The sequence below is a fragment of the Coccinella septempunctata genome, chromosome 7 (genome assembly GCF_907165205.1).
Source record: "Coccinella septempunctata chromosome 7, icCocSept1.1, whole genome shotgun sequence".
Lineage (NCBI taxonomy): Eukaryota > Metazoa > Arthropoda > Insecta > Coleoptera > Coccinellidae > Coccinella > Coccinella septempunctata.
In genome coordinates, this window is record NC_058195.1 from 24,162,805 (window position 1) to 24,187,230 (window position 24,426).

At 35.1% G+C, this 24,426-nt stretch overlaps 1 protein-coding gene across 1 annotated transcript in view; it reads right to left on the reverse strand.

The window, feature by feature from the left end:
* LOC123316425 (dynein axonemal heavy chain 3) overlaps positions 1–24,426 on the reverse strand; it is a 2,043,583-nt gene that overhangs the window by 1,113,627 nt on the left and 905,530 nt on the right. The window contains exon 28 of the mRNA XM_044902499.1: positions 1,652–1,984. Coding sequence (XP_044758434.1) covers positions 1,652–1,984 — 333 coding nt within the window. The remainder of the gene's footprint in view (positions 1–1,651; positions 1,985–24,426) is intronic.

Consider the following 24,426-nt stretch of genomic DNA (forward strand, 5'->3'; position numbering starts at 1 on the left):
ACAACAAATACATTCATAGCACGTCAATGTCCATTCCATGTGTTTATGTTCAAAGGTGCAGGACGTCACGTCGGTTTGCGCCATAAAACAATTAATATAGAATTATGTGATTATGTGATTTGCGAGATCATTCATTTTATGTGTCCAAAAACTCCCGCTACGTCACCTCAACTACATAATTCTATACTCTTCTAGCCTTATATATTTAGAGTTCTATGACCTCAACGACCTGCATTTCTACGAGCGCCTCTGTGGCACACCGACTGCGTAGCGCAGGACGCTCTCGTCTCGTATCTGCGTCACGTCACTATCGTCCATAACCCTTTATTTGCGCGGTCTTGTTCTTTTCAACGATTCTCAAAAGCGCACGCTGCGTCACCTCACTAACCTACGTTTCTATTTGCGCCTGGCATAATAGAAGTGTATCAGTACGGAATTTATAACTGTCGCGCATGCTCAAGTGGGGGCCCATAATAACTGCAGGGCTCATATTAGGACCACTTCCTCTTGACATTGTCTGCCTTGATTTTTCGAATGTGTTTCTGTATACCTTCTTACAGAAATCTTTTATGTTAATCAATAATCTACCATCCAATAAACCATCCAGCTTACATTGTTGAGAAGAAAAAGAAGTTGTTGTCTCTCACATTTAAATTAGAATATTTTCCTGTTCATCATTGACATAAGCACTATTTATAATAATGTACTTAGAAAGTAATAAGTAATGGCTGGCCTCGTCAATAGTGTTGAGTCCATTCGTGATCAATATTTTGACAGCTTGTGTTAATTGTTGGTGTCATTGTCATAAATATGGAAATAATATCTGATAAGATAGATGTTTGCATTGTGTACCTGCTCTATAAATTTTTGATTTCCTTAAGGTGTCTAGATGTTTCTAAGAAGCGTACAATATTTTTTATCGTAACTAGGTAATTTATGTTCATGTTATGTCATATTATATGTCTTATAGTATATTTTTGTATTCATTTGTAGCCTTGAAAAAGAAACGAATATGTTTCGAAACGTCGGCATTGTCACGAAATAAACAATAGAAATCAAATAGTTACCAATATTTCCAATAATTTCTTCTTCATCATTCTAACAACAATGGGCGATAACCGAGTTATTATTATTACTAAACTAGGTTGATCAGTTTCAGAGTTCAGACATGATACAGGGTGTTTCGTCAACACTGCGGACAAATTCGGGATATTGTACTCAGTTATTGAGAGTCGAAACGGTTTTTTAGGAATTTGTCCAGAAATTCGTTCAAATAAATAACAGATTTCCCGGTATTATCGAAACAGCTTAAGATTATTTGACGAGACTCGGTGAAAATGGACAACTACAGTGGCGTGCGTACTGAAGTAGACTTTCATATTTCTGAAGAAAAAAAAAAGGAATAAAAACATTTTCTCACAATAGAGAACCTATCATAAGAGGTATTATCCAATTTGGCTATTTTTCGGAATTCTTGCGCTTATATACTTTCGGTGATTCATATTGCTTAGACATTAGCAGATACTGATTCGTTGTTGCCAGTTCATAGATTTCTCTCTATTCTTGCAAAGTCCAAGCACTTGAATTCTCGAAATATTTGAGTTTTGAGTTACCATCTTTCATCAATATCATGAAAAAACAATGTACTTACTTTAGCGTTTGCAGGTATTTGTTGAATTTTATCGACAGTGTCAGCCCAGAGAGTCCATTGTCCATTATTTTTCTTCTCATAAATCCATTCATAAATATTGAACCGTTCAGGAAATACCTGATTTTTTGTCAATTTGAACGATTTAGGTTTAGGGTGATTCTTGTTGTCGCCATTCAGAAGTTTTCTGAAGAATGCATCAAAGATCTTTTGACCATCTGCCGTGAGTGTTGACCCCAAGCCCCAAACTATGCAGAACAGAAAAACTGACTGCAGCCATATAGTACTAACTTGTTGTTCTCCTGCCAGCATGCAGGTGAATAGTCGCGTGAATGTCTGAAAATAAATCGTTAAATTTAGTAAAGAGTAGACAATGAGCTGGGTGATAAAATTTCTATATGATTCATTCGACGAGCAGACATCTTCAGCAATGAAAATAGAGCTCTTTTTGTCATTCATTGTCATTCATTCAACAGGACACTGCTTTGAAATAACATCATTTTGAAAATAACATTTGTATTGTTCAGGAGAACTTCATGCCTACTACAAAGATGGCTGCAAAACTGATTTTCCGCATCATTCACCGATTAAACGAATTTTATGTATTTATTCACATAAATGGATACCAACAGGATGAACCCAATAACAAGGATTCACTACAAATTCAATGAACATAAATTTAACAGATCTTGATCATGACTATAAATATGAAAGGAAGAAGTTTACTAGAACTTACATACAACAATTCAACTACTTAAGTTACAATTTTTTAACGAATACAGAAACAGTCTCTGCTTGAATTCGGACAATGATGCGATAAGTGTCTTCGACGACCACTAAAAAACCGCGCATTGAAATGAATATTCTCTATCAACAGGTAACCAAAACAATGATTTACAATATAAGAATATTTGATGAAACATAAATTGTCTATTTTCCAGGCTCATCATATTTTACAATTCAAGTCTATATTCATAAGCACAGTCAGGTCTACTACAAAAACAATACTCTTTACAATTTATCGATATATTTATGATGAAAGGGACTCCAAATCGGTGAAACATATTCCAAATTACTACGTACAAGTCTAAAAGACAGAGTCTTGACCGTTTCCACATTTTTGAACGCCTTAGAAATCTGCAAACGCTTCTTGAGACACTTAAAAACTACACTATCTATGTCAAATTCAAATAACGGCTTTGAATCAAGAAATTATCCAAGGTCCCTCACACATCATGAATTCCGGAGTAAATATATATAAAGCAAGTTGAAGCATCATCAATATGTACATGTATATGTATATATATATATATACATGTCGATTTATAGCGTTCGTCTTCGCTGTCCGACCTCTAGACCTCTTTTCCATGCTAGGCGATTTTGACAATCCTCATCTGTGAGTTGTCTCTCACCCATCGCATTCCTTATGCCTTCGTTCCACGTCTACCTAGGTCTACCTCTTTTCCTCCTTTCGTGGGGCACCCATTATATCGCTATATTCGGAAGCCTTTTGTGTCTCATTCGTTGAACGTGGCCGTACCATATAAGTTGTTTTCTTGTAATGTCCTCTAGAAACAGTCTCGAGTGAAAGCTTGCCAAAGAAGACGTGCTATAGTGCTCCTAGTGCTATAAAGGAGAAAGCGGAAGAGAAAGTCGAAGTGGAAGTGCCCACTAACAAAGCTACGGAATATTTGATTTCGTCTGTGAAGTTTGTATAGGTTCTATTGTATTTGTTATCGGAATTTTAATTCGTTAAAATTTTGTTGTTGGTGTTCATCCACAGTGTCCAGATTTTGTTTTATCGTTGGTACTTCAGAAAACATCAGGTGAGCTTATTTTTCGTATCTTTTTTCTGATTTTTCTCATAGCGTAGAAAACTTTCGGCTTTATACCATAGTTTTATATAGGACTATTTCAGTGAAGATTCCTGAATATTTTATTACTTTCAAATTGTTTGATATTTTGAGAAATCTTAGTATAAAACCATGTCGGAAACCTCAGATAATGAGGGTTCCTATATGCAAGCGACCGATGCAGAAGAATTCAGCGGCGGCGAACACGAGGAGCTTGTAAGGCTCAAAGAAGAGAATGAGCAGTTGACGGCTCAAATAAATAAACTGACTGAAACCGTGGCTCAGTTGGTCGGGGAGATGCGCCTCTTGAGAGAGGAAGTTAATAAAAATAAAGCGCCTCAACTCCTTAGTTTTGCTGAAATTGCAAAACAGATTACGGCACAGAAATCCCCCACATTTGCAGAAACTGCAAAGCCGGTAGCGGTTCCCAAAAATTCCTCCAAACAGGAAGTAGCTCCGGAACCGGAAAATAAAGAAAAATTTTGCAACTCAAATTGCAAAAACGCGAGCGTAAAGAAAGTTCATCTTCAGACGGAGAGACCGCAAAAAAAGCAACGGAGCTACCTAAAAAAGATAAAATTCCACCCATCACGACGATGGGTATAGCCGACTGGGTAGAGATCTCAAAAGCTCTCTACATGAAGAAATTAAGCTACAACAGAACAACCGTCGTAAAAGACGGAATTAGGATCGTAGCCTCGAGTGTGGACGACTACAGAATCATTACGAAATATTTTGACCAGATTGGTAAGGAGTACTTTACCTACCAGATGGAGGAAGAGAAAAAGATCTACGCAGTCATAAGGCATCTCCCAATAGATGCTGACCTAGATATACTCAGAAATGATCTAAAAGTCCAAGGAATCCATGACGCCGAGGTGTCCAGAATGACATCCAATAAAACCGAAAAGTTTATACCCTTATACCTGGTCAAAACTCAGAGAAAGGAGATTTTCGAAATGAGACGCCTCTACAATCTTTGCATTGTAGCGGAATAAAAAAGAAGGCCAGAAAATCCAAGTCAATGCTTCAGATGCCAGAGGTATGGACATGCCCAAAACAAGTGCGCTTTTCCATACAGATGCGTTAAATGTTTGGGCAATCATTGCACAAAAGATTGCGAACTTACCAGAAAAGGTGAGGAAAGAAATGCCACATGCGTTATGTGCGGTGAAGAAGGCCATCCCGCAAGCTACAAAGGATGTAGCGAATTCAAATTAGTGACAAGGAAGAGGAAAACAGGCCAGAAATCGGCTCAGCAGAGCACGATTCCTCAAAAAGTCCAGGAGAAAAAGAAGCCCACCCTCTCCAAAGTAGACGACAAGAAAAAAGAAGTACCTAAACCAGTACAGAAGAAAGAGCAACAGAAAATGCCCCAAGCTAAACCTACGATCAATAAAACAAAACGACGATTTAGACACTTTTACTGAAAAAATTTCCAACAAAATCATGTTGAAAATTGAAAGAGAGATGGAGAAAAAGCTCCAAGGAATGTTCAGTAAACTGAAATAATGGAACATACAACTAGGAAAATTTCCCTTAAAATAGTCTCCTGGAACATAAACGGGGTCAGAACTCGAAAATCCGAGATAGAAGAAATAATATCAGAGAGAAAACCTGATATTATAGCCTTACAGGAAACAAGAATAAAACCAAATACGCGATTGAACATCATGAATTATGAGATATATAGATGTGAAAGAATCACAAACACTGGAGGAGGTGTTGCCTTACTGGCAACTAGACGAGATCTGAAACACTATTTTAAAGGAAGATCTGACGAGTCAAGAATAGAAACAGTGACGATTGTTGTTGAAATAAATCGACAAAGAGTCGAAGTCACATCGGCATATAAAAGACCCCCAAATAACTTATTGGAAGAAGAAATCAACAACTTACTAGATGGAACAAACGCGAAAATCTGCATAGGAGATTTTAATTGCAAATCTCCAGAATGGAACAGCAGGATGGAAAACAGAAATGTCAGAAAACTGAAAGATCTCGCTAAAAAACATGAAGCTATCGTTATTGGACCTGAAAAACCAACGTATCTAACATTCGGAAATGGATTACCAGATATAATTGATATCGCAATTATAAAAAATATCACAAGAGATTTCTCGATAGAGACCTTGTGGGACGGAACCTCTAACCACAAACGCATCGAATTAACAATAGGAGAAGGGCCAAAAAGAGAACTAATGCAAACAAGAGAATACACCGATTGGACCGAATATAGCCATCTGATACAATCGGAGGTAACAGAAATACCAACAATCAACACACCGGACGACCTAGAAAGAGCAGTTGATAAACTAGAAAAGAATATACTAGATGCCTACAAAAAAGGCTCAAAGAAAATAACGAGACCAGCACCGATACATCCACACGGTGATACACCCAGAGAAATCAAAGATCTCATCAGGGAAAATCGGAGACTAAGAAAAACATACAGGCTCAACAAAACAAATATAAATAAGAGAAATCTAAACCGACACAGCCAAGTTATAAAAAATGCCCTGAAGGACATGAGAACGAATAGATGGAACAAAAGAGTTCAAGAACCAAATACTATCGATCATTCTGCATGGAAAATGCAAAAATGTCTGAGAAGAGAAAAGACTAAAATACCACCTCTCCACGGAGAAAGAGAAATGGCATATACGAATATCGATAAAGCAGAAGCACTGGCGGAATCGATCGAAAGAGAATCGAGAATAAATTACAGACCTGATGATGATAATGAAGATCTGGAAGAACTAGTTGAGAACAACGAAGAAGAAATGGACGAAACACCAGTAAACGACAAAATAGAAAACCAACATCTCCATTCGAAATAAAGGAGATAATCAAAAGCTTGAAAAATAGAAAAGCTCCCGGAAGTGATAAAATAACGAATGTTATGTTGGAGAAATTACCTAGAAAAGGTATAGCTGCTCTCACAAATATTGCAAACGGTATAATGAGAACTGAACACTATCCGAAAAAGTGGAAATCTGCAGAAATCATAGTGTTCAACAAACGAGGCAAAGATAAAAAATTCCCCCAAAACTACAGGCCGACAAGTTTATTGTCCGCCCCAGGAAAAGTAGTAGAAAGAGTAATCGCTAGGAGGCTTACAGAAAAAACTAAAAATCTGAATCTCATTCCAGCAGAGCAATTCGGATCCAGAAGAAATCACTCAACAGAACAGCAATTACTGAGACTCACAGAATACAAAACAGAAGGATTCCAAAATAAACAAGCAACTCGTCTTGTACTACTAGATGTCGCCAGAGCATTCGACAGAGTATGGCATGAAGGATTGATTCACAAAATGAGATATGCTGGATATTCAATGAAACTGTGCAAGTTGATTAGGAATTATTTGAGGAACAGAAGATTCTACGTGAAAGTGGAAGGAGAACACTCCACAACCAGATATATGCAAGCAGGGGTGCCTCAAGGGTCAGTACTTGGGCCGTTACTGTATAACATATATATTCACGATATACCAAAATCTCCAAGGACTGTGCTGACACTTTACGCCGATGACACGGGAATCGCAATGCGACATCGCAAGCCAGAAATCATAGAAGGAATATTAAAAGAAGCTATAGATGAAATAAATGGTGTATTAAATGGAAAATAAAGCTCAACGGACAAAAGAGCCAAGCGATATTACTGCAAAAGAGGAGACTGAGAACTACAACAAATCTCGAGGTAGATGGAGAAGAAATCGAATAGAAAAACGAAAAACGAAGCGAAATATTTAGGTATCACCCTAGACAAAGGTCTAACTTGGAGAAGCCATATCAAGCAAGCAGTTGACAAAACCAAGGCAGCGATGAATATGCTCTACCCGCTGATAGGTAGAAAGAGCCACATGTCAAATGAGACAAAATTGAAAATAATCAAAGCCGTTGCTAGACCGCATCTGACTAATGGATCAGGTGCTTAGGGATTCGCGGCAAAGAGCCATATACAAAGAATTCAGGCAACAGAAAACAAGCTACTACGATATCCTGCTTTTATCAGCTTCAATCATCTTCCATGTTTCCGCTCTGTACAGTGTGATGGTTTTTACGGTTGTGTTGTAAATATGCAGTTTTGTTTTCTTCGATATTTCTTTGTGCCACCATATTCCATTCAGACTCTTTACCGTTCTTCTACCTTGTCACAATCTTTCCTTGATCTCAGAGCCATCTTTACCTTCGTCGTTCAGTTCGATCCCCAGATGTTTGTATCTATCACATATTTCTATTTTGTCATTGTCGGAAATTTCCAAAACGTCTACACTATTTCTCATACACATATATTTGGTTTTTGTTAAGTTCATTGTTAGACCCCACTTTTCATACTCCTCTCTGATCTTTCGAGTCATGTTTTCAATATGGTATTTGTCTTGTTCAATGATTACTTGGTCGTCGGAAAATTGGAGAGTAAACACTGAAGTATCATTTAGTTCTATGCCCATCCTTCTACACTTTTTTTTCCAGTTTCTCCGCACATGCTCTATGGATATCTTAAACAATGTAGGGGAAATGCAGCAACTTTCTCTGAGGCCCTTTGAAACCGTGAATCCTGAAGATATTCTCTTTCCGACTTTTACTTTCGCCTTGCTTTCTCTATACAGTTCTTTTATAGCTTTGATCAAAGTATGATTCATTTGTGTTTCTTCTAGAACTTTCCAGAGTTTAGATATTGGGATGTTATCATATGTTTTTTCAAGGTCTATGAATACCAGATGGGTTTCTCTATTGTTGGCAATTTTCTTTTCTATGATCTGTTTGAGAACAAATATGTTATCAGTACAAGATCTACCTGCTCTAAAACCACTTTGCTCTTCCGCCTCTTGTCCATCGTATTCCCGTTCGATCAGATCCCTCAGAACTCTTCCGTATAGCCTATTAAAAGCGGATGTAACTGTTATACCTCGAGAGTTTTCGCATTTTTGTTTATCCCTTTTTTTATAGATTGATGAAATGTATCCAACTTTCCATTCTTCTGGTATTGGTTCTCCATTGATGCATCTCGTAAAAAGTTGGTGTATCATATGGTAGAGTTTACATGTTCCGTTCTTCATCAATTCTGCCTTAATGTTTCCTGGTCCAGTTGACTTTCGGATTTTCAAACATTTTATTGCCTTCATTAGATCTTCTTGTTCTCTTTCTATTTTTTCTCCTTCTATGTTTATAGGATGTAGTTCCTCATTGATATACTCGGGTCGATTTTCAGTTAGTAGTGTTTTGTAATATTCTTCCCATTTTTCGGGTGATATGAGTTGGAAACTATTTTTCTTCTCGGATCTGATGTTATCTATGAATTTCCATGCTTCTGTGCATCTTCTACCTCCAATATACATGTCGACTTCCCTACATTTCTTATCCCAGCTATCTCTCTTATATTTTGTCACCAATCTCTTTACTCCATTTCTTTCTCTGACGTATGCTTTCCGGTCTTCAATATCATTAGTTGTTATCCACTTCAGGTAGACTTGTTTTTTCTCCTCTATTTTCTCTTCTATGCTCTTGTTCCACCACCACTTCACTTTAACTCTGCTCTCTTCTTTCATTCCTAACGCTTCAAGTGCTGCCTGATGTTTTCAATGTTTTAAATGTTCGTAGAGGTCATTAATACTTTCTTATTCTCTATCTAAAAGTTGCGCATCTAACCTTTTCTGGTACAGTGTTCTTAAACTCTCTTGCTCAAGACTTTCAATGTTGAATTCCTGTGATTCTATTTTTGACATCTCTACTTTATTTTCGTTTTGCGTTGTCTGATTCGAATCTCATATGGAAATAATATTTCGGCTCTCACCAAGTGATGATCCGATCCACAATTCGCACCTCTTAGCACTCTAACATCTTGCACCTGAAACTTTGTTAATTGTTTCACCACAACGTAGTCTATTATAGATCTCAGTTTTTTTTGTGGGTTGGATTCAGGTATATTTATGTCTGTCTTTGTGTTTGAAGAATCCATTGGTTATTTTGAGTTGATTACCAGAGCATAACGTCGTTAAAACCCGAAAAATGTGTAACTCCATTTTAGCTGATTTGACAGGAGAGGCAAAAAACTTTTTATTATTACCCGTCCTCCCTTAATATTTACCTTTGTTTTCACAGCAAAGCAGCACTATTTTTCCACTACTTCTTATGTTATCCACTGATGTGATGTGGATGTATGCACTGACGCCGTGCTAGTGTAAGGGAGGTACACGTATTTCTTTTAAACAATTTCAAGCACGGAGATACACATTATTCTATTTTGCGCGGGAAAAATATTTAACTGTTCGATGGAACTACACAAATTTCTGAGCATGTAGATGTTGAAAACTGCTAAGGGATGGCATCAAAATCTCTTTTTTGATTAAATTGGGAGTTACACATTTTTCGGGTTTTAACGACGATAAGTCGATTAATCGGTCGCCATTCTCGTTAGAGCGTTCCTCACCATGTGGTCCTATAATAGAGTCCCTCATTCTGCAACCAGTTCTCGCGTTGAAATCTCCCATCATTACAATCTCTCTTCTATCTCGCACATCATCTAGTATTTACTTTACTTATTCGTAGAATTTGATTTGAGTCGTCTTCGTTAGGTGCATATATCCCAATGATAGTGACTGGTTCTCCTAAGATATTCATATCAACTTTAATTATTCTTTCGTCTATGAATTCGAAATAGGTTACACATCTTTTATATGCTTTTTTGATCAAAACCGATATTCCGCGTTTGGCTCTCTCTTTCTTGGGTACGCCAGAATAAAAGTGTATGTAGTTGTCGATTTCTTCCACTCCCGATCCCTTCTTCTTGGTCTCAGATAGAACAGCTATGTCCATGTCGGTTTTCTTCATTTCGTTGATAACTTCCATATGCTTAGTCCTGATGCCCTGCACATTCCACTTACCAATATTCAATATCCTTTTTCGTAGCTTGAGTCAACAGCGCCCCGGAGTTGAGTTTGGTCCGTAACACAAGTCGCAGGCTCTTTAACAGTTTTCACTTCACATCCTTGGGCCTTATTTCAAGCGCTTGCTGGAAGCCAAGATATTTGCATGTTTTCTGGGGTCCCAGGTGAGGTAGTGCATTTTCACTGGGGAGTATTTTACTTCCACCTTTAGTGATTTTTCCGCGCTTGACGTTCATTACCTCACATTTCTCCACTCCGATTTCCAGCATTGCTGGACTAAAAGATTTAACGATGCTGAGCAGCTTCTTAAGTTCTTCCGTATTGCGGGCGTATAGCTTCCGGTCGTGCATATCGTGGGCGTACAACCATAACCTTATAAGCCAGAAATACAAGTTTCGAGAAAAATGCGATTTTGTGTTTTAATCGAAATAATGTTATATTTATTTATGTAAATGTAGCATCTGTTTAACTTTATTTTAACAAAAATTGAAAGGTATTTGTTGGTTAATTAATTTTTTATTGATTGCTTTTAACGAAATATTAGACTTAATGGATTTTTCTTGAATATAATTCTACTTCTTTTGAACTACTTTGAGTAGTGGCTCATCATCTGAACTGTCAAAATCCATGTTGCTGTCTTCAACGGAGGGTTCCAGAGTTAATTCCTGAGTATTTTTATCAGTAGGGAGAGATTTGTAACATCCGTGAAATTCAATGGGAATAGCTCCACTTTTGTATAATTTCATGAGATCACCCTTTATTTTGTACTAATGGGTAACATTATATTGTACAATTTTGTCATTTGTTTTGGAAGTGAAGATGGTCGTCCTTATCCAAATATATTAATTACTTTGTAGTCACTTCTGTTTTCATACTTATACTGAATTATATAGGGATACTGTTTGGATTACCGTAAACTTTTCGATTTATTTTTTATTAGCAAGTCGGATAAAACTCCGCCTGGGAGAGCTGTGGGTGGACTGAGTAGTCCACAGTTGTCACTGTCGGTCCCAAGCCCGGATGAAGGAGGGGGATTCTTGGGCAAGGTTAGCTACCTGCCTGAGGGAAAACAATCAAAAGCTCAGAGTACCGGTAGCAAAGCCTCGGAATTAGGACTGATTTCACGGATCACGATCAGAGCGCGAACAAGGACTAAACTCTACAGGAAAAGACAACAGATGAGAATTGCATGCTGGAATGTTAAAACTCTATACTCGAAAGACCAGGAAATAATTCCCGAAATGAATGAATACAAAATAGATATATGTGCGCTTTCTGAAACAAAAAAGAAGGGAAAAGGAACAACAAAAATGCATAACTACATCTTAGTGTACTCACACTAAGATGTAGTTAGTTACTCCTACTCAGGAGTAACAAAAGATCAGTGAGCAATATCAGGAATGGGTATATTAGTGAACGACAAATACGAGCTCAACGTAGCAAACATAGACTATGTAAGTGATAGAATCCTGAGAGTAAAGATGATGTTTGACCATCCCCTACACGTCATATCAGTGTACGCACCCGATATCAGCAAACCCGAAGAAATATCTGTGGATTTTCACGAGAGCCTACAATCAGAGCTGGACAAGATACCACAAAATGAGTGAGTAATAATATTAGGAGACTTAAATGCTCGAATAGGAAATGAGGTTAAAGAGGGAATAAAACAGAAATACAACGAAGACGTAACGAACAGAAATGGCGAAATATTGACACAATTCTGCGCCCATAACGAACTACGTATTAAAAACACATTCTTCCCCCATGAAGAACAGCACAAATATACCTATATATATATATATATATATATATATATATATATATATATATATATATATATATATATATATATATATAGAGTCTTGGTATTTATTGGGAAAGCGACAATGGTAAGTAAAACTCTTTTTCCTTCAGCTTAAGCTTTCGAGACTTTATTTATCTCTTCTTCAGAAGCACTATAAAACATAGAGGAGTTAGTATTTGTAGGCATAGTATTTGAAAAATATAATTACTTACAGGATTTGAGGTTGTACCTGGGTTGTTTTCATTGTAATTACAAATCAGGATGATCATAATTGCATATTGTATCTTAAGATTGACAGAATTCAGGTAAGAAATCCTTGAACGTCGGTGTTTCATTAGAGGTTAGATCTTAGATTCGATAGGTTATGAGTGACATGAGACCACAGACGTACAGGGAAATCATTGGTGACTTGATGACAAGTCGACTCTTCTTCTTTGTGTTAGGTAGTTGTTAGGAATGTCTTACATTAAACAATGACAAATAACAATCTGAGTGGATTTTTTGTTCTCTTTTTGTTAGAATTAATTCAGAGCATTTTTTTGATTTTATTTTAATTTTTTTATTCTTTATTATTAGGTGACAACAGGTATATTAAAAGGCCGTGGGGAAACTACTAGGGTCTTCTATCCGTATCTGTATCTATCTGTATGGGGTTTCTGCTTCTGGACATTTTGTCTATCTCGACTAGGTTCGCATAAATTGCGCTGAGGTTATCAATGTCTTTTTTGTGGTTGATTGCGTTAGGTTCTTGGGTTATCCTGATCATCTCTATAAATTTTCTCTTCCAACTGTTAGTTTCTGTATCTAGGATCTCTAAGTCAGAAAATTTCATGTGGTGTCCAGTCGTGTTTTCGTGTTGAGCTAGTGCGCAGGCTTGGATGTTCCTTCTAGAATCACTCTTGTGTGATGTGATCCTTTTATTCATCGTTCTCTTCGTTTCTCCGATGTATACTCCGCTGCAATTGTTGCACGGTATCTTGTAGACAACGTTGGGTCTTCTCTCTTTGGGTGTTGTATCTTTGAGTTTACTGTACAGGTATTTAGATGTTTTTACATTGTATTTTGCTATGAAGGTATTGTCGTCGCTCAATAGTTTTGTTATCTTGTGTGTTAATCCTTCTATATGGGGTAGTATTATTATCTTTTTTCTGTTTTGAAACTAACAGTTGGAAGAGAAAATTTATAGAGATGATCAGGATAACCCAAGAACCTAACGCAATCAACCACAAAAAAGACATTGATAACCTCAGCGCAATTTATGCGAACCTAGTCGAGATAGACAAAATGTCCAGAAGCAGAAACCCCATACAGATAGATACAGATACGGATAGAAGACCCTAGTAGTTTCCCCACGGCCTTTTAATATACCTGTTGTCACCTAATAATAAAGAATAAAAAAATTAAAATAAAATCAAAAAAATGCTCTGAATTAATTCTAACAAAAAGAGAACAAAAAATCCACTCAGATTGTTATTTGTCATTGTTTAATGTAAGACATTCCTAACAACTACCTAACACAAAGAAGAAGAGTCGACTTGTCATCAAGTCACCAATGATTTCCCTGTACGTCTGTGGTCTCATGTCACTCATAACCTATCGAATCTAAGATCTAACCTCTAATGAAACACCGACGTTCAAGGATTTCTTACCTGAATTCTGTCAATCTTAAGATACAATATGCAATTATGATCATCCTGATTTGTAATTACAATGAAAACAACCCAGGTACAACCTCAAATCCTGTAAGTAATTATATTTTTCAAATACTATGCCTACAAATACTAACTCCTCTATGTTTTATAGTGCTTCTGAAGAAGAGATAAATAAAGTCTCGAAAGCTTAAGCTGAAGGAAAAAGAGTTTTACTTACCATTGTCGCTTTCCCAATAAATACCAAGACTCTACTTACATAACCGACAAATATTTCCCTCTATATATATATATATATATATATATATATATATATATATATATATATATATATATATATATATATATATATATATATATATATAGAGGGAAATATATATATATATATATATATATATATATATATATATATATATATATATATATATATATATATATATATATATATATATATATAGTTATAAAGTGTTAATACCACCTCCAAAATAGTAACTCGTTTAACGCTCTCACCTCATATATATCGATGTCACCTCCGATTTCGGAGGTGACATCGTTTTGCCTTGTTTTTTAGCTTGTTAGATTCAGGAGGCTTCAGGGATCAACATATCAAAAAATCGTTTTGAGGTCACAACGCACCCCGTTTATGTACTGAACAATCTTTTAGTTCGAGTGTATATCACTGGCGCTAGTGTGCCGAGCTGTATATAGAAGAATTGCTCTGCGGGACTCTTTGCTGGTTAGCACCTCCCAAAATGGCAACGTTGTACCGTACAAGCAGATGTAGACAGGCGGAATATCAGTATACGGAGGAATTAAGTAAATAGAGGCGCAGCGCGCTATCTCCTCCATAATTGCAATCCAGGCGGCATATCTCAACAATTTTTATCGCATTCTTTTGTAGGGGAAAGAATCACGTGAAAGAAAACCAATCTTAGCTTTCTCGAATGGGATTATGACTGTATACATTTCATCGTGTGTATCTATGCATCCGTTGAACTTCTTTCATCTCAAGCTAACACCATAATTCTGAATTTGGCGATTTAATTACTTACTTGAAAACAAATCGATTTGAATCTTGTACATAATAGTGATTCTTTCTATGAAAATGATCTATATAGATAATACCACTCATTAGAATAACGAATAAATCAGTAATGTTCTTAGAACATAGAATAACAGGAAGGAGCTTTTCTAGGTACACCTAGAGGTAAAATATATCTATATATACTATGAAGAACTTTCTTTCAGCTCGAACTTTCGATATTCATTTATATCAACATCGATAGCATACAAAAAGTGTATCACTCACAAGAGCGTAATGCTCTATGTAGGGAAACGGCTTAAATGGATGATACCAGATAGTTTTTTGTTAAGAATGTACAACTACCTGCAAGATAACACAACAGGAGAAAAATTATTCATTGTTTCAAACACTTGTTAAAATACATATCGGGCTGAAAACCCTGAATTTACGCCAACACGAATCACGAATTTGTACAATTGGAGATATTTCAAGCTATTCCGTCTCTGGTTTCTGCATGATTTTATCGGGCCAAATGTTGCCTTGTTTCGGCCGGTTTGATAACCACTGATAGGAAATATTGACGAATTTTCAATGAAGTGTGAGAAATTTTTGAATTTCTTTTTCCTATTTTCTAATGAATAACCACTGATATATCTATGGGAGATGATTCCCCAACATGAGGGTTCCTCAAACAACTGAAGAACAGAAGAATCTTCACTTGGAAGGCCGAACCTAGTCGAAAGACCTTCATGGTCATAAGCAAGATTTGGAATACTATTAATTCCACTACTGGGTAAACTGAGCTTACCTTCACCCACCTGAAGATGTTATTGTGTCGTGGTTCAAAACTAATTTTGTAAAATCGTATTATCTATTTTGAGTTCAATTGTGGATCTTCATCCAGTATCAGTTACATCAATTCAATATATCTCTATAATTCTGAATTTGGCGAAATAATTCGTTACCTACCTGAAATAAAACCATAATAATATTGATTCTTTCTATGAAAATTATTTATATAGATAATACTTCCTATTAGAATAACGAATAATCAGAAATGTTACATTGCATATAAAAAAATGAGCTGTTCAGAGAAAGGAGAATACTTTTTGGAAAAGACTATTCAGAAGTACAGGCCGATCCTAAGGCGTGCCGAATTCCTTATGTGCCGCTCCGCCCGCTCCAAAGACAAAAAATATACTTTTTTTTACATATATACGGTGTCCCAGATAAGATGAAAAACATTTGAATGTGAGATAGAGAACACCTCGAGGATTACGAAGAACCCCCACATGTAGTATCTAAGAGTTCTAGATTCTGATTTACAGGGTGTTTTTCAAATTTAAATGGAAATTGAAACCACTCTATCTCCTGAACGGAGATATTCATCCGAAATTTGATATGAAGATAGCTTCTATGAGGTTCCAGAAACTGATTTTTCGTCTTGATAGCGACAATAATTTTTTCTATCGTGTCGATATTCAACATCCTATTGATCTCATAACGAAGTGAATTTTGAATTTTTATGGATTTAATCAATTGAATCACTATTGAATGTTAATTTTAGTTTTTATTTGATCGACTACTTAGATCAGTTTTCTGAAGAGTAACTCGAGGATGGTTCTTCAACAATTATTTATTTTTAAGTAATTTAATTGGTAAAAATAAAATATAAAGTGATCGTTTTCATTCCATGATGAAGTGAATTTTATATCTTAATGAATTGCATTAAAGAATTAATTGTTCCTACATCTTTGGTTGCAGAGATGATTTTATTTGATGTTATTTTATAGAACGCACCGCACCTTTGATTTTTTTTTGTATTGGATCAAATGAAAATTGGAATAAACATTCAATAATGTATATTTAATTGATTAAATTCGTAAAGATTCAAAATTCACTTCGGTATGAGAAGAATAGAATGTTAAATATCAACACGAGAAAAAACTTATTGTCACTATCAAGAAATTGAATAAATAAATTTTACAGTTTACGCAGATATCGAGAAATCATGAAATTCATTGGGTGATTTCGCGAAATTTTAACGACAACGACTGTCCAAATTTACTGTCCTGCAAATAGAATGATATTGATTGCAGTTTTCTGGAACCTCCTGGAAACTATCTCCATTCCAAATTTCGGATGAATAGGCGATTCCGTTCAGGAGATAGAGTTGTTTTAATTTCCGCTCCACTCAAACTTTAAAAACACCCTGTAAATGAGAATCTATAATCTCCCATTTGGATGATGATGTCCCTGCCCTCCGACATATTCTCTACAGATTTTTATGTTATCTAATCTACACAATGAAAATGCAATTTAAATTTTTAAGTACACGCATGCAGTAACTGTAGGAAGCATCATAATTGAACCCTAGCCGTTTTTGTTTTTACGACCACGCGATTCTATTTCAAAATCTGGTAATTTTTACAAACCCTAGACATTCCTATCTCGAGTCCCTATCGATAACGATAATTGCTCTCAGATGGTGGTTTGTTTTATCTTTACATCACGTTCTTCTGAAGCAAGCATTCTTTTGTTTTTCTTTTTTTCGGTGAAAGGGAACAAGGAATATTCGATTTGACAAGATTGAAAAATTCAGTTTCATTTAATATTTTTCGTCGTCTCATTCAAAATTTGGATAATTGGAGTTAGAAAGTAATACTCAATAATTGACACTGACTGACAAATGAAGGTGGCTGTCTGAGGCCATCCCTTTTATTTGGGCGACCGCGTGCCGGACAAGCGCTGCATACCTGCTAGGATCGACACTACCGTAATAGATATTGATGAATATTCAATGAGAATAAGCCATTCCGAACATTTTCAGATTAATTCAAATTATTTCAGAATCGAGAGAAAAAATGCGATAAATTTTACAATATAAAAGAAATGAACGTCGGCTGAACCCAATGTTGGTCATTGATGTGTTATTCCAGATCGAACGCTCTGTATATTTTCTTTGAATCGGATTGCTCAATGATTTTGAGGAATCCTTTGCTCAGAAGCATCTATTTTATTATAAATTATGTTTAAATATTGGATTTTCCCGAAAATTTAAAGAACTTGTACCATCTCTCTGGTTTGAATTTTTTAGTGATGTATCATAAAGAAAATTACCAATTATATCGAAACAAGTGAGATTTTATGAATAATTATTCAAAACAGATTTCATTTTTCGATAGATCATAAAGGATGTAAGGGAAAAATTAAACAAAATTGAAGTCTTTAGAAGGCCTCGAGTCAACATATTTTGAAATTGCAACCATGTTTTTTTCAAGACATGATGAATCTACAAAATGAAGTTAATAATATAAATACATACTCGGATACATATGATTGATATACAGATGATTGGTTGGTAAATTCCCAAAAGCTATGATGAACAGCGGACACTATGATGGAGGCATGATGAAAGGAGAAAGACAAAAGTTAATTTAAGTATTTTCGCATGCTGTTTTATTATTCAAAATAAATGATTCTTATAATCAACAAATCAGGTGCAATTGACATTTTTTTTTTGGTCTTCGAAACTAAACTTCTACTATCCAAAATAAGTAGGTACATAGATAAAATATATCTATATACAGGATATCTGTGAACAAATGCGAAGAACTAAGGGAGATGATTCCTTAATGAAAATAAGCGGGGGTAGTTCCTATAAATTTTTTTCCAAATCGACAGCCCTTCCAAAATACAGCCTTTGGAAGGCGATGACGAGTTTACAGGTTTTAATTTTTTTTACAGAAGCACTGAGTAGATTGTTACCAGTTTCAACTTCGGCAAGCTCGTAGTTTAGGCGGTAAATTGCTATCGATTTTTTCAATGTGTCTCTCCCTTAAATTCAAAAATTTCTGTGAAAATGTTGAAATTTGAGTTTTTATGCTATTGTCATAGAAGTATACGAAACTAGCAGGTCGGGGGGATCCAAGATTTCGGGCCGATTCACCTTAAAAAAAACATAATAAAATGAATTTCGTGAATAACTACCGAGGAGAATCCACTATTCTCCACTATAAAAAATTAGTATTATTCCAATAATATACCGACTTAATGAATGCTACGTTGCTATTACTATAAGGCCCGGTTGATCACTTCAGGATTAGGCCGACATTTAAGATGATCCAAGATTGATCTGACAGAACTGAACTGAAATGTCAAAATCAATCTAGGACAAACTTTAATCCCGAACTGAACAACTGCTATACATGTAGAGTTTCGGATTTTGCGAGAATCTACTACTTTTTCTTCAAAACAACAACTACGCTGAAGGAAATGTGATTGACTGTTAGCGACACGGAATATCAACCATCTGAATTCTGTAGTCCATACAAATTTTTTTGAACTCTCATCATACTAATATAGCAGTCTGATACTGAAATCCGTCATTTGACAAAATGAGTTGTCAGTCATAGACTGACCAACATTTTCGAAAGCTATTGATCTATTAATTAAATCGTTCTATAATTGGTCCTAAATAGACAGTCGTATTGTGAACAACGATATGCAGCGGATTATCTAAACACGAAATAAATTCTGAAATGTTTCGGATCATGAGGTTAATTGAATAAGTATATTGTTCGTATCATTTGTTGAACTTCATTATTCTAAATATTCTTCAATGAATGAAAATATAATATCAACACACATAATTGATTTATTCGTCATCAAATAATTAAATAAATCGTATCTCGAAAAGTTTCGAGTCTTGAGGCAAATATAATATTGAATTATTTACATCATTATTTGTCGAACTTCAAAGTTCTGAATGAATTAAAATCTAAACTTGACAATATACGAGACAGTTTTCGCAAGAGTTTCAATGAAATCTGAAAATTTTCATCATTCTAGAGCATTCTGGACATCAATAATTCTCGAATCGTCCATGGCATAAATTCAATTTTATCCAATAAAACACGCAAAACGAAATGTTACTCGAACTCATCTTGAGCAATTCGTTCCTAAAAAGCTCGAATCAGGTAGAGAAGTTTGAACCCTTCGTATCAGCATTAACACGTGTTTTGCAGTAAACAGATGCCGATTTCATTTTCAACGGGCAATGTAACCAGGGTCGGGGGGATGAACCAGAGTCTCTGAATGAACGTTTCTCACAACAAGAAGAATTTGAATTTTTATATGAGGGTGAGGCATTTGTTTCAAAATTTTCAGAGTACAAGGAGTATACAGGGTGTTTCACGAGTAAACAGACAAATGAAAACCGTGAATTGAGGGCATTGCGCGGAGTTCAAAATCACCCCATATACAGGGTGTCCCAAAACTAGTGAATCAAACGTCACACCACGATAGAGTAAACCAAATATTATCGAATGACACCAACATTAGTTCAACGAAAACGTACCGTTTCCAAAATAATCAGAATTTTATTAAAACACCTAAAGTTCCCGATTTTCGAACTATTTTTCTTAATAACAGGGCCAGTTTGTGAAGAAGGATATCGATTCTAAATTATATTGAACTAAGATTATTGTTTTATCTCCCCTAATTGAAATTATTTTAAGTAGTTAATCGATAACCATAACCTAAGTCTCGACCTAAGTTGATGTTAATTGAAACAATTGTTTTTTCAACATGATTTTCAATACTCAGATTAAACAGGGGTGATAATATGGAAGAAAAACGCTATCCTTAATCACAAATTTGCCTTGTGATTGAAAAAATAGTTCGAAAATCGGCAACTTTAGGTTAGGTTTTCTCAGAAACCGTACATTTTCGCTCAACTAATGTTGGTGTCATTCGATAGTATTTGATCTACTCTATCGTGGTGTGACGTTTGTTTCAATAGTTTTGGGGCACCCTATATATAGGTTTCTTCAGTGTTTTTTGAAATTTCTCGAATTTCCGTTCGGCTATAAGTCCTGAAATTCTCTATCAAGTCGACTGAAAATTTATATTTAGCCTTGAGTTGTTAATTTCATTGAAACAGAGCATTTAAATTCGAAAAAAATCAGGACCGGGCTCAGTGAGGCTTTACTTAACTTCAAACTCATAAAAACAACGTGTATGTAGTTTTTTAATCATAATTTAAACTTTTTTGTTATCTGCATTATTATTGTCTCAAAATGAATTGATTTTTGGGTTGCGCCACCTGTTGATCATGTTTTAGAAGTAATTGTTTTGGTCAGACGCCTTCAAGGAATAGAGCACTTCATGAAAAATAGAAATTCTTAATTGATTTTTTTTTCAAAGAAATGAAATGAATGTGTTGAACAATTATACCATATTCGGTCTTCAGAATAGTCATTCATAATGATAAAATGTTTCAAAATTGATAATGCACAAATATGGATGGAAAAACTACGCTATCTTCAAACTAAATATTAAAACTTGATCTTCAGAATTAATCTATTTTTCTTTGGACAACTAGTTGTGTGAATGAAAACAAAGAAAGAAATCGCGGGGTGTCAGATCTGGAGATCTAGCAGTCCAATGTTGGGGTCCTACCCTTCTAATGAAATGACCTGAAATACTGATAAATACTTTTGCTAGTGCATGAATATCATCAATGTTTCAATAACAAATTGTAATAAGACCAGACCAATCCATAGATTTCCATAGATCCAATAATGAATATAACGGAATAAGTGAAGAACTCGAAAGTGCATTTATCATACTTATTCGAAGTGCCAATCATTACCTTCACTAAAAGACCAAATGAGGTGAAAATCAATTCGGAAAATTACTTCAGGTCCACGTTGTCCATAAAAAGAGATTCATTCGGAAGATATCAAGTTATAATTATTATTTTCATGATAGCGTAGTTTTTTATTGCTATTTTTGTTCATTATCAATAATAAAGCTTATTATCACTGTGAATGATTTATCTGAATAACCAGATATGCTAAAATATCAAAAACGAAAAAATTCAGTTGAACATTTCCAATTCCATTTTTAGATTTCCACTTCTGATTGGCGATCATATTCATACCAATAATTATTATGAAGTAAAAGTCAATATGCTGCGCTGGTTTTTTCTAGAGGCATTTCACCACCAAACAATTATTCATTAAAAATTATCCACTGATAAAGCATACCAAACTTTCATTGATTTTGAGAAAATAAATGCAGATACCTGAAAAATTGAAAATTATGACGAAAAAAACTACAAACAGAGTGTTTTGCATGAGTTTAAGTTTGAATATAGCCTCAATGAGTCCGGTGCTGTGTTCGTCAACTTTTAATGTTCTGTTTTATTGAAACTTACAAGCTTAAGCGGATAATGAGTTTTTAGCCGAATACAACTAAATTATTTGGAGTTATAGCTGAACGAAAATTCGGGAAATTTGAATAAACTCCTTTGTATATCGGAAACGGAATGCCCAAGACACACATATGAGGTGTTTTTGAACTCAGCTCAATGCCCTCTATTCACGGTTTTCGTTTGTCCGTTTACTTGTGAAACACCCTGTGCACTGAAAAATCGCAAAAGACTCCTCGAGCAATTAAGAAATGCCATTAAATCAAGGAGTTTCTTTTGATGCGCTATGATGAAAAATATCAATATCCAGTTATTATTATTATTTATATAATTATATCTCGAAAACCAAGGCACCTTTACCAAACGTAAAATATATTTATCTGAAGCGCCATAGAGTCCTCTACCCGCAGGATCCATATTATCCATTCATTACGCCACACCCTGTATAATTATTATCATTATATAAATGTATTGAAAATAAACAGACATGAATACGAGCCAGTTGTTTTGTGAGGTGAAGCTCCTCTTGCTTCAAACTTCTTCTAATTATTTTGACTACCATTCACGCAAGATGATTTTTGTTGAAGAATTCAACATTCTTGTAATTATCCGTTCATTTCTTCAAGAGATACCCATTCCCTACCACCTTTGATTATTCAACTCAATGCTAACACTGCATCAAATGCATTTCATCTTCGGGTTGATTTTTTTGAATTCTACAACTGATGTAACGTCTTCAACCTCCAGCCAAAGAAGATAAACAACAGTAACTCTCCTCAAGCTACTGATCACTTGTATTTTCCATATAAATAAATAGATTTGGTATGTCTTCAATTAGTTTGTATAAACGTCAATTATGTTCGTTACATATTTTCGACTTGATATTTTCCGAAGTAATTTAACATTGTCATGAAATACGTAATTACTGAGAGTCTCACGTAGAACGGACTACGTAGCACTGATTTAAAACTCAAGAATGTTTTGACAAGCGTCTTAACCCAACATTTTCGTATCATACAGAGTGAAAGGTATCCAATTTTCATGGCCAATCCAGTGCTAAAATGAAAGTGAATGAAGTATAGAAGCTGAAAGTAAAACGTATATCTTTATCGATTCATTCGGGAAAAACATTTATATGGAGTTCCTGATGTCGTGAATATAATGCCCAAAAATTAGACTACTATTTCATACCAGAACAAATTCGGTAAAATTGTCTTTTGAATTAATCTTATATGTCACGAAAAATTTCATTTTCATGCATCATTCATTTTGGGACCTATATGGTATTAAACTCCCCTATCGGACGAAGTATCGTAGACATAAGCATATTTATTCAAAACTGTCCAAATTCATTCACACCGAGATCACGAACCTTATCAATCAATTATCAGCGTATGAAGTTTATTAATATTAGTATCGTTCTTGAACTATTTACAGGTTTCAATATGTGTGAATGAATCGGAAGAGCAGCTGTATTCTATATATGAGTAGAATTCGAGCTGTCTTACTTTCTGTCCTCCTAAAATCTGGCAACGTTGCGGGAGGTGAGAGCGCACTACTAATAAGAAATATATGCGGAGGTAGTAAGGTCTAATTCGTTTGAAGAAAAATTTGTCGATAAAAATCTTTTCCCCTCTTTAGGTACCCCTGTTATTTACCTTCCCCTCTACATATATGAACAAAAATTATTCCAATTATATAACTGCTTCACCCGGAGGTCAGGTCGCCCAATGAACTTAACGGAGGTAGCAGCGCACTACGGGTTCATATATATATATATATATATATATATATATATATATATATATATATATATATATATATATATATATATATATATATATATATATATATATATATATATATATATATATATATATATCAAGTTTTTTACTTTTATTTTCCCTGCAAAATTAATCAAAATCACTGTATTCTAACACAACGTAAAATATGTTAATACTTTGAATTATTATAAGGTTTTGTACCATTGTTCCAAAAAGATAGGTAAACATATATATGTAGGAACTATCATTGGTGTTCTTTATAACATAAAACAATTTCATTGTAAATACTGTATATAATAACGTTTAATAAAGTCTATCTCTCTCTCTCTCTCTCTCTCTCTGATGAGGCCAAATGAGGCCGAAACCATGGTCAGCATCTGCTTTTCTTCGGTGGAACGTACTCCATTTGGGGCCTTGACGATGGCAAATTGGCTAGCTCAATTCAGATCGTAACACTTTTCGATATTCATATCGTCGGGTGGTATGCATATGAATTTATCCTTATTATTTTATTCATTGCCCCCCCGTTTAGGCGTGATCATTCTTGATATAT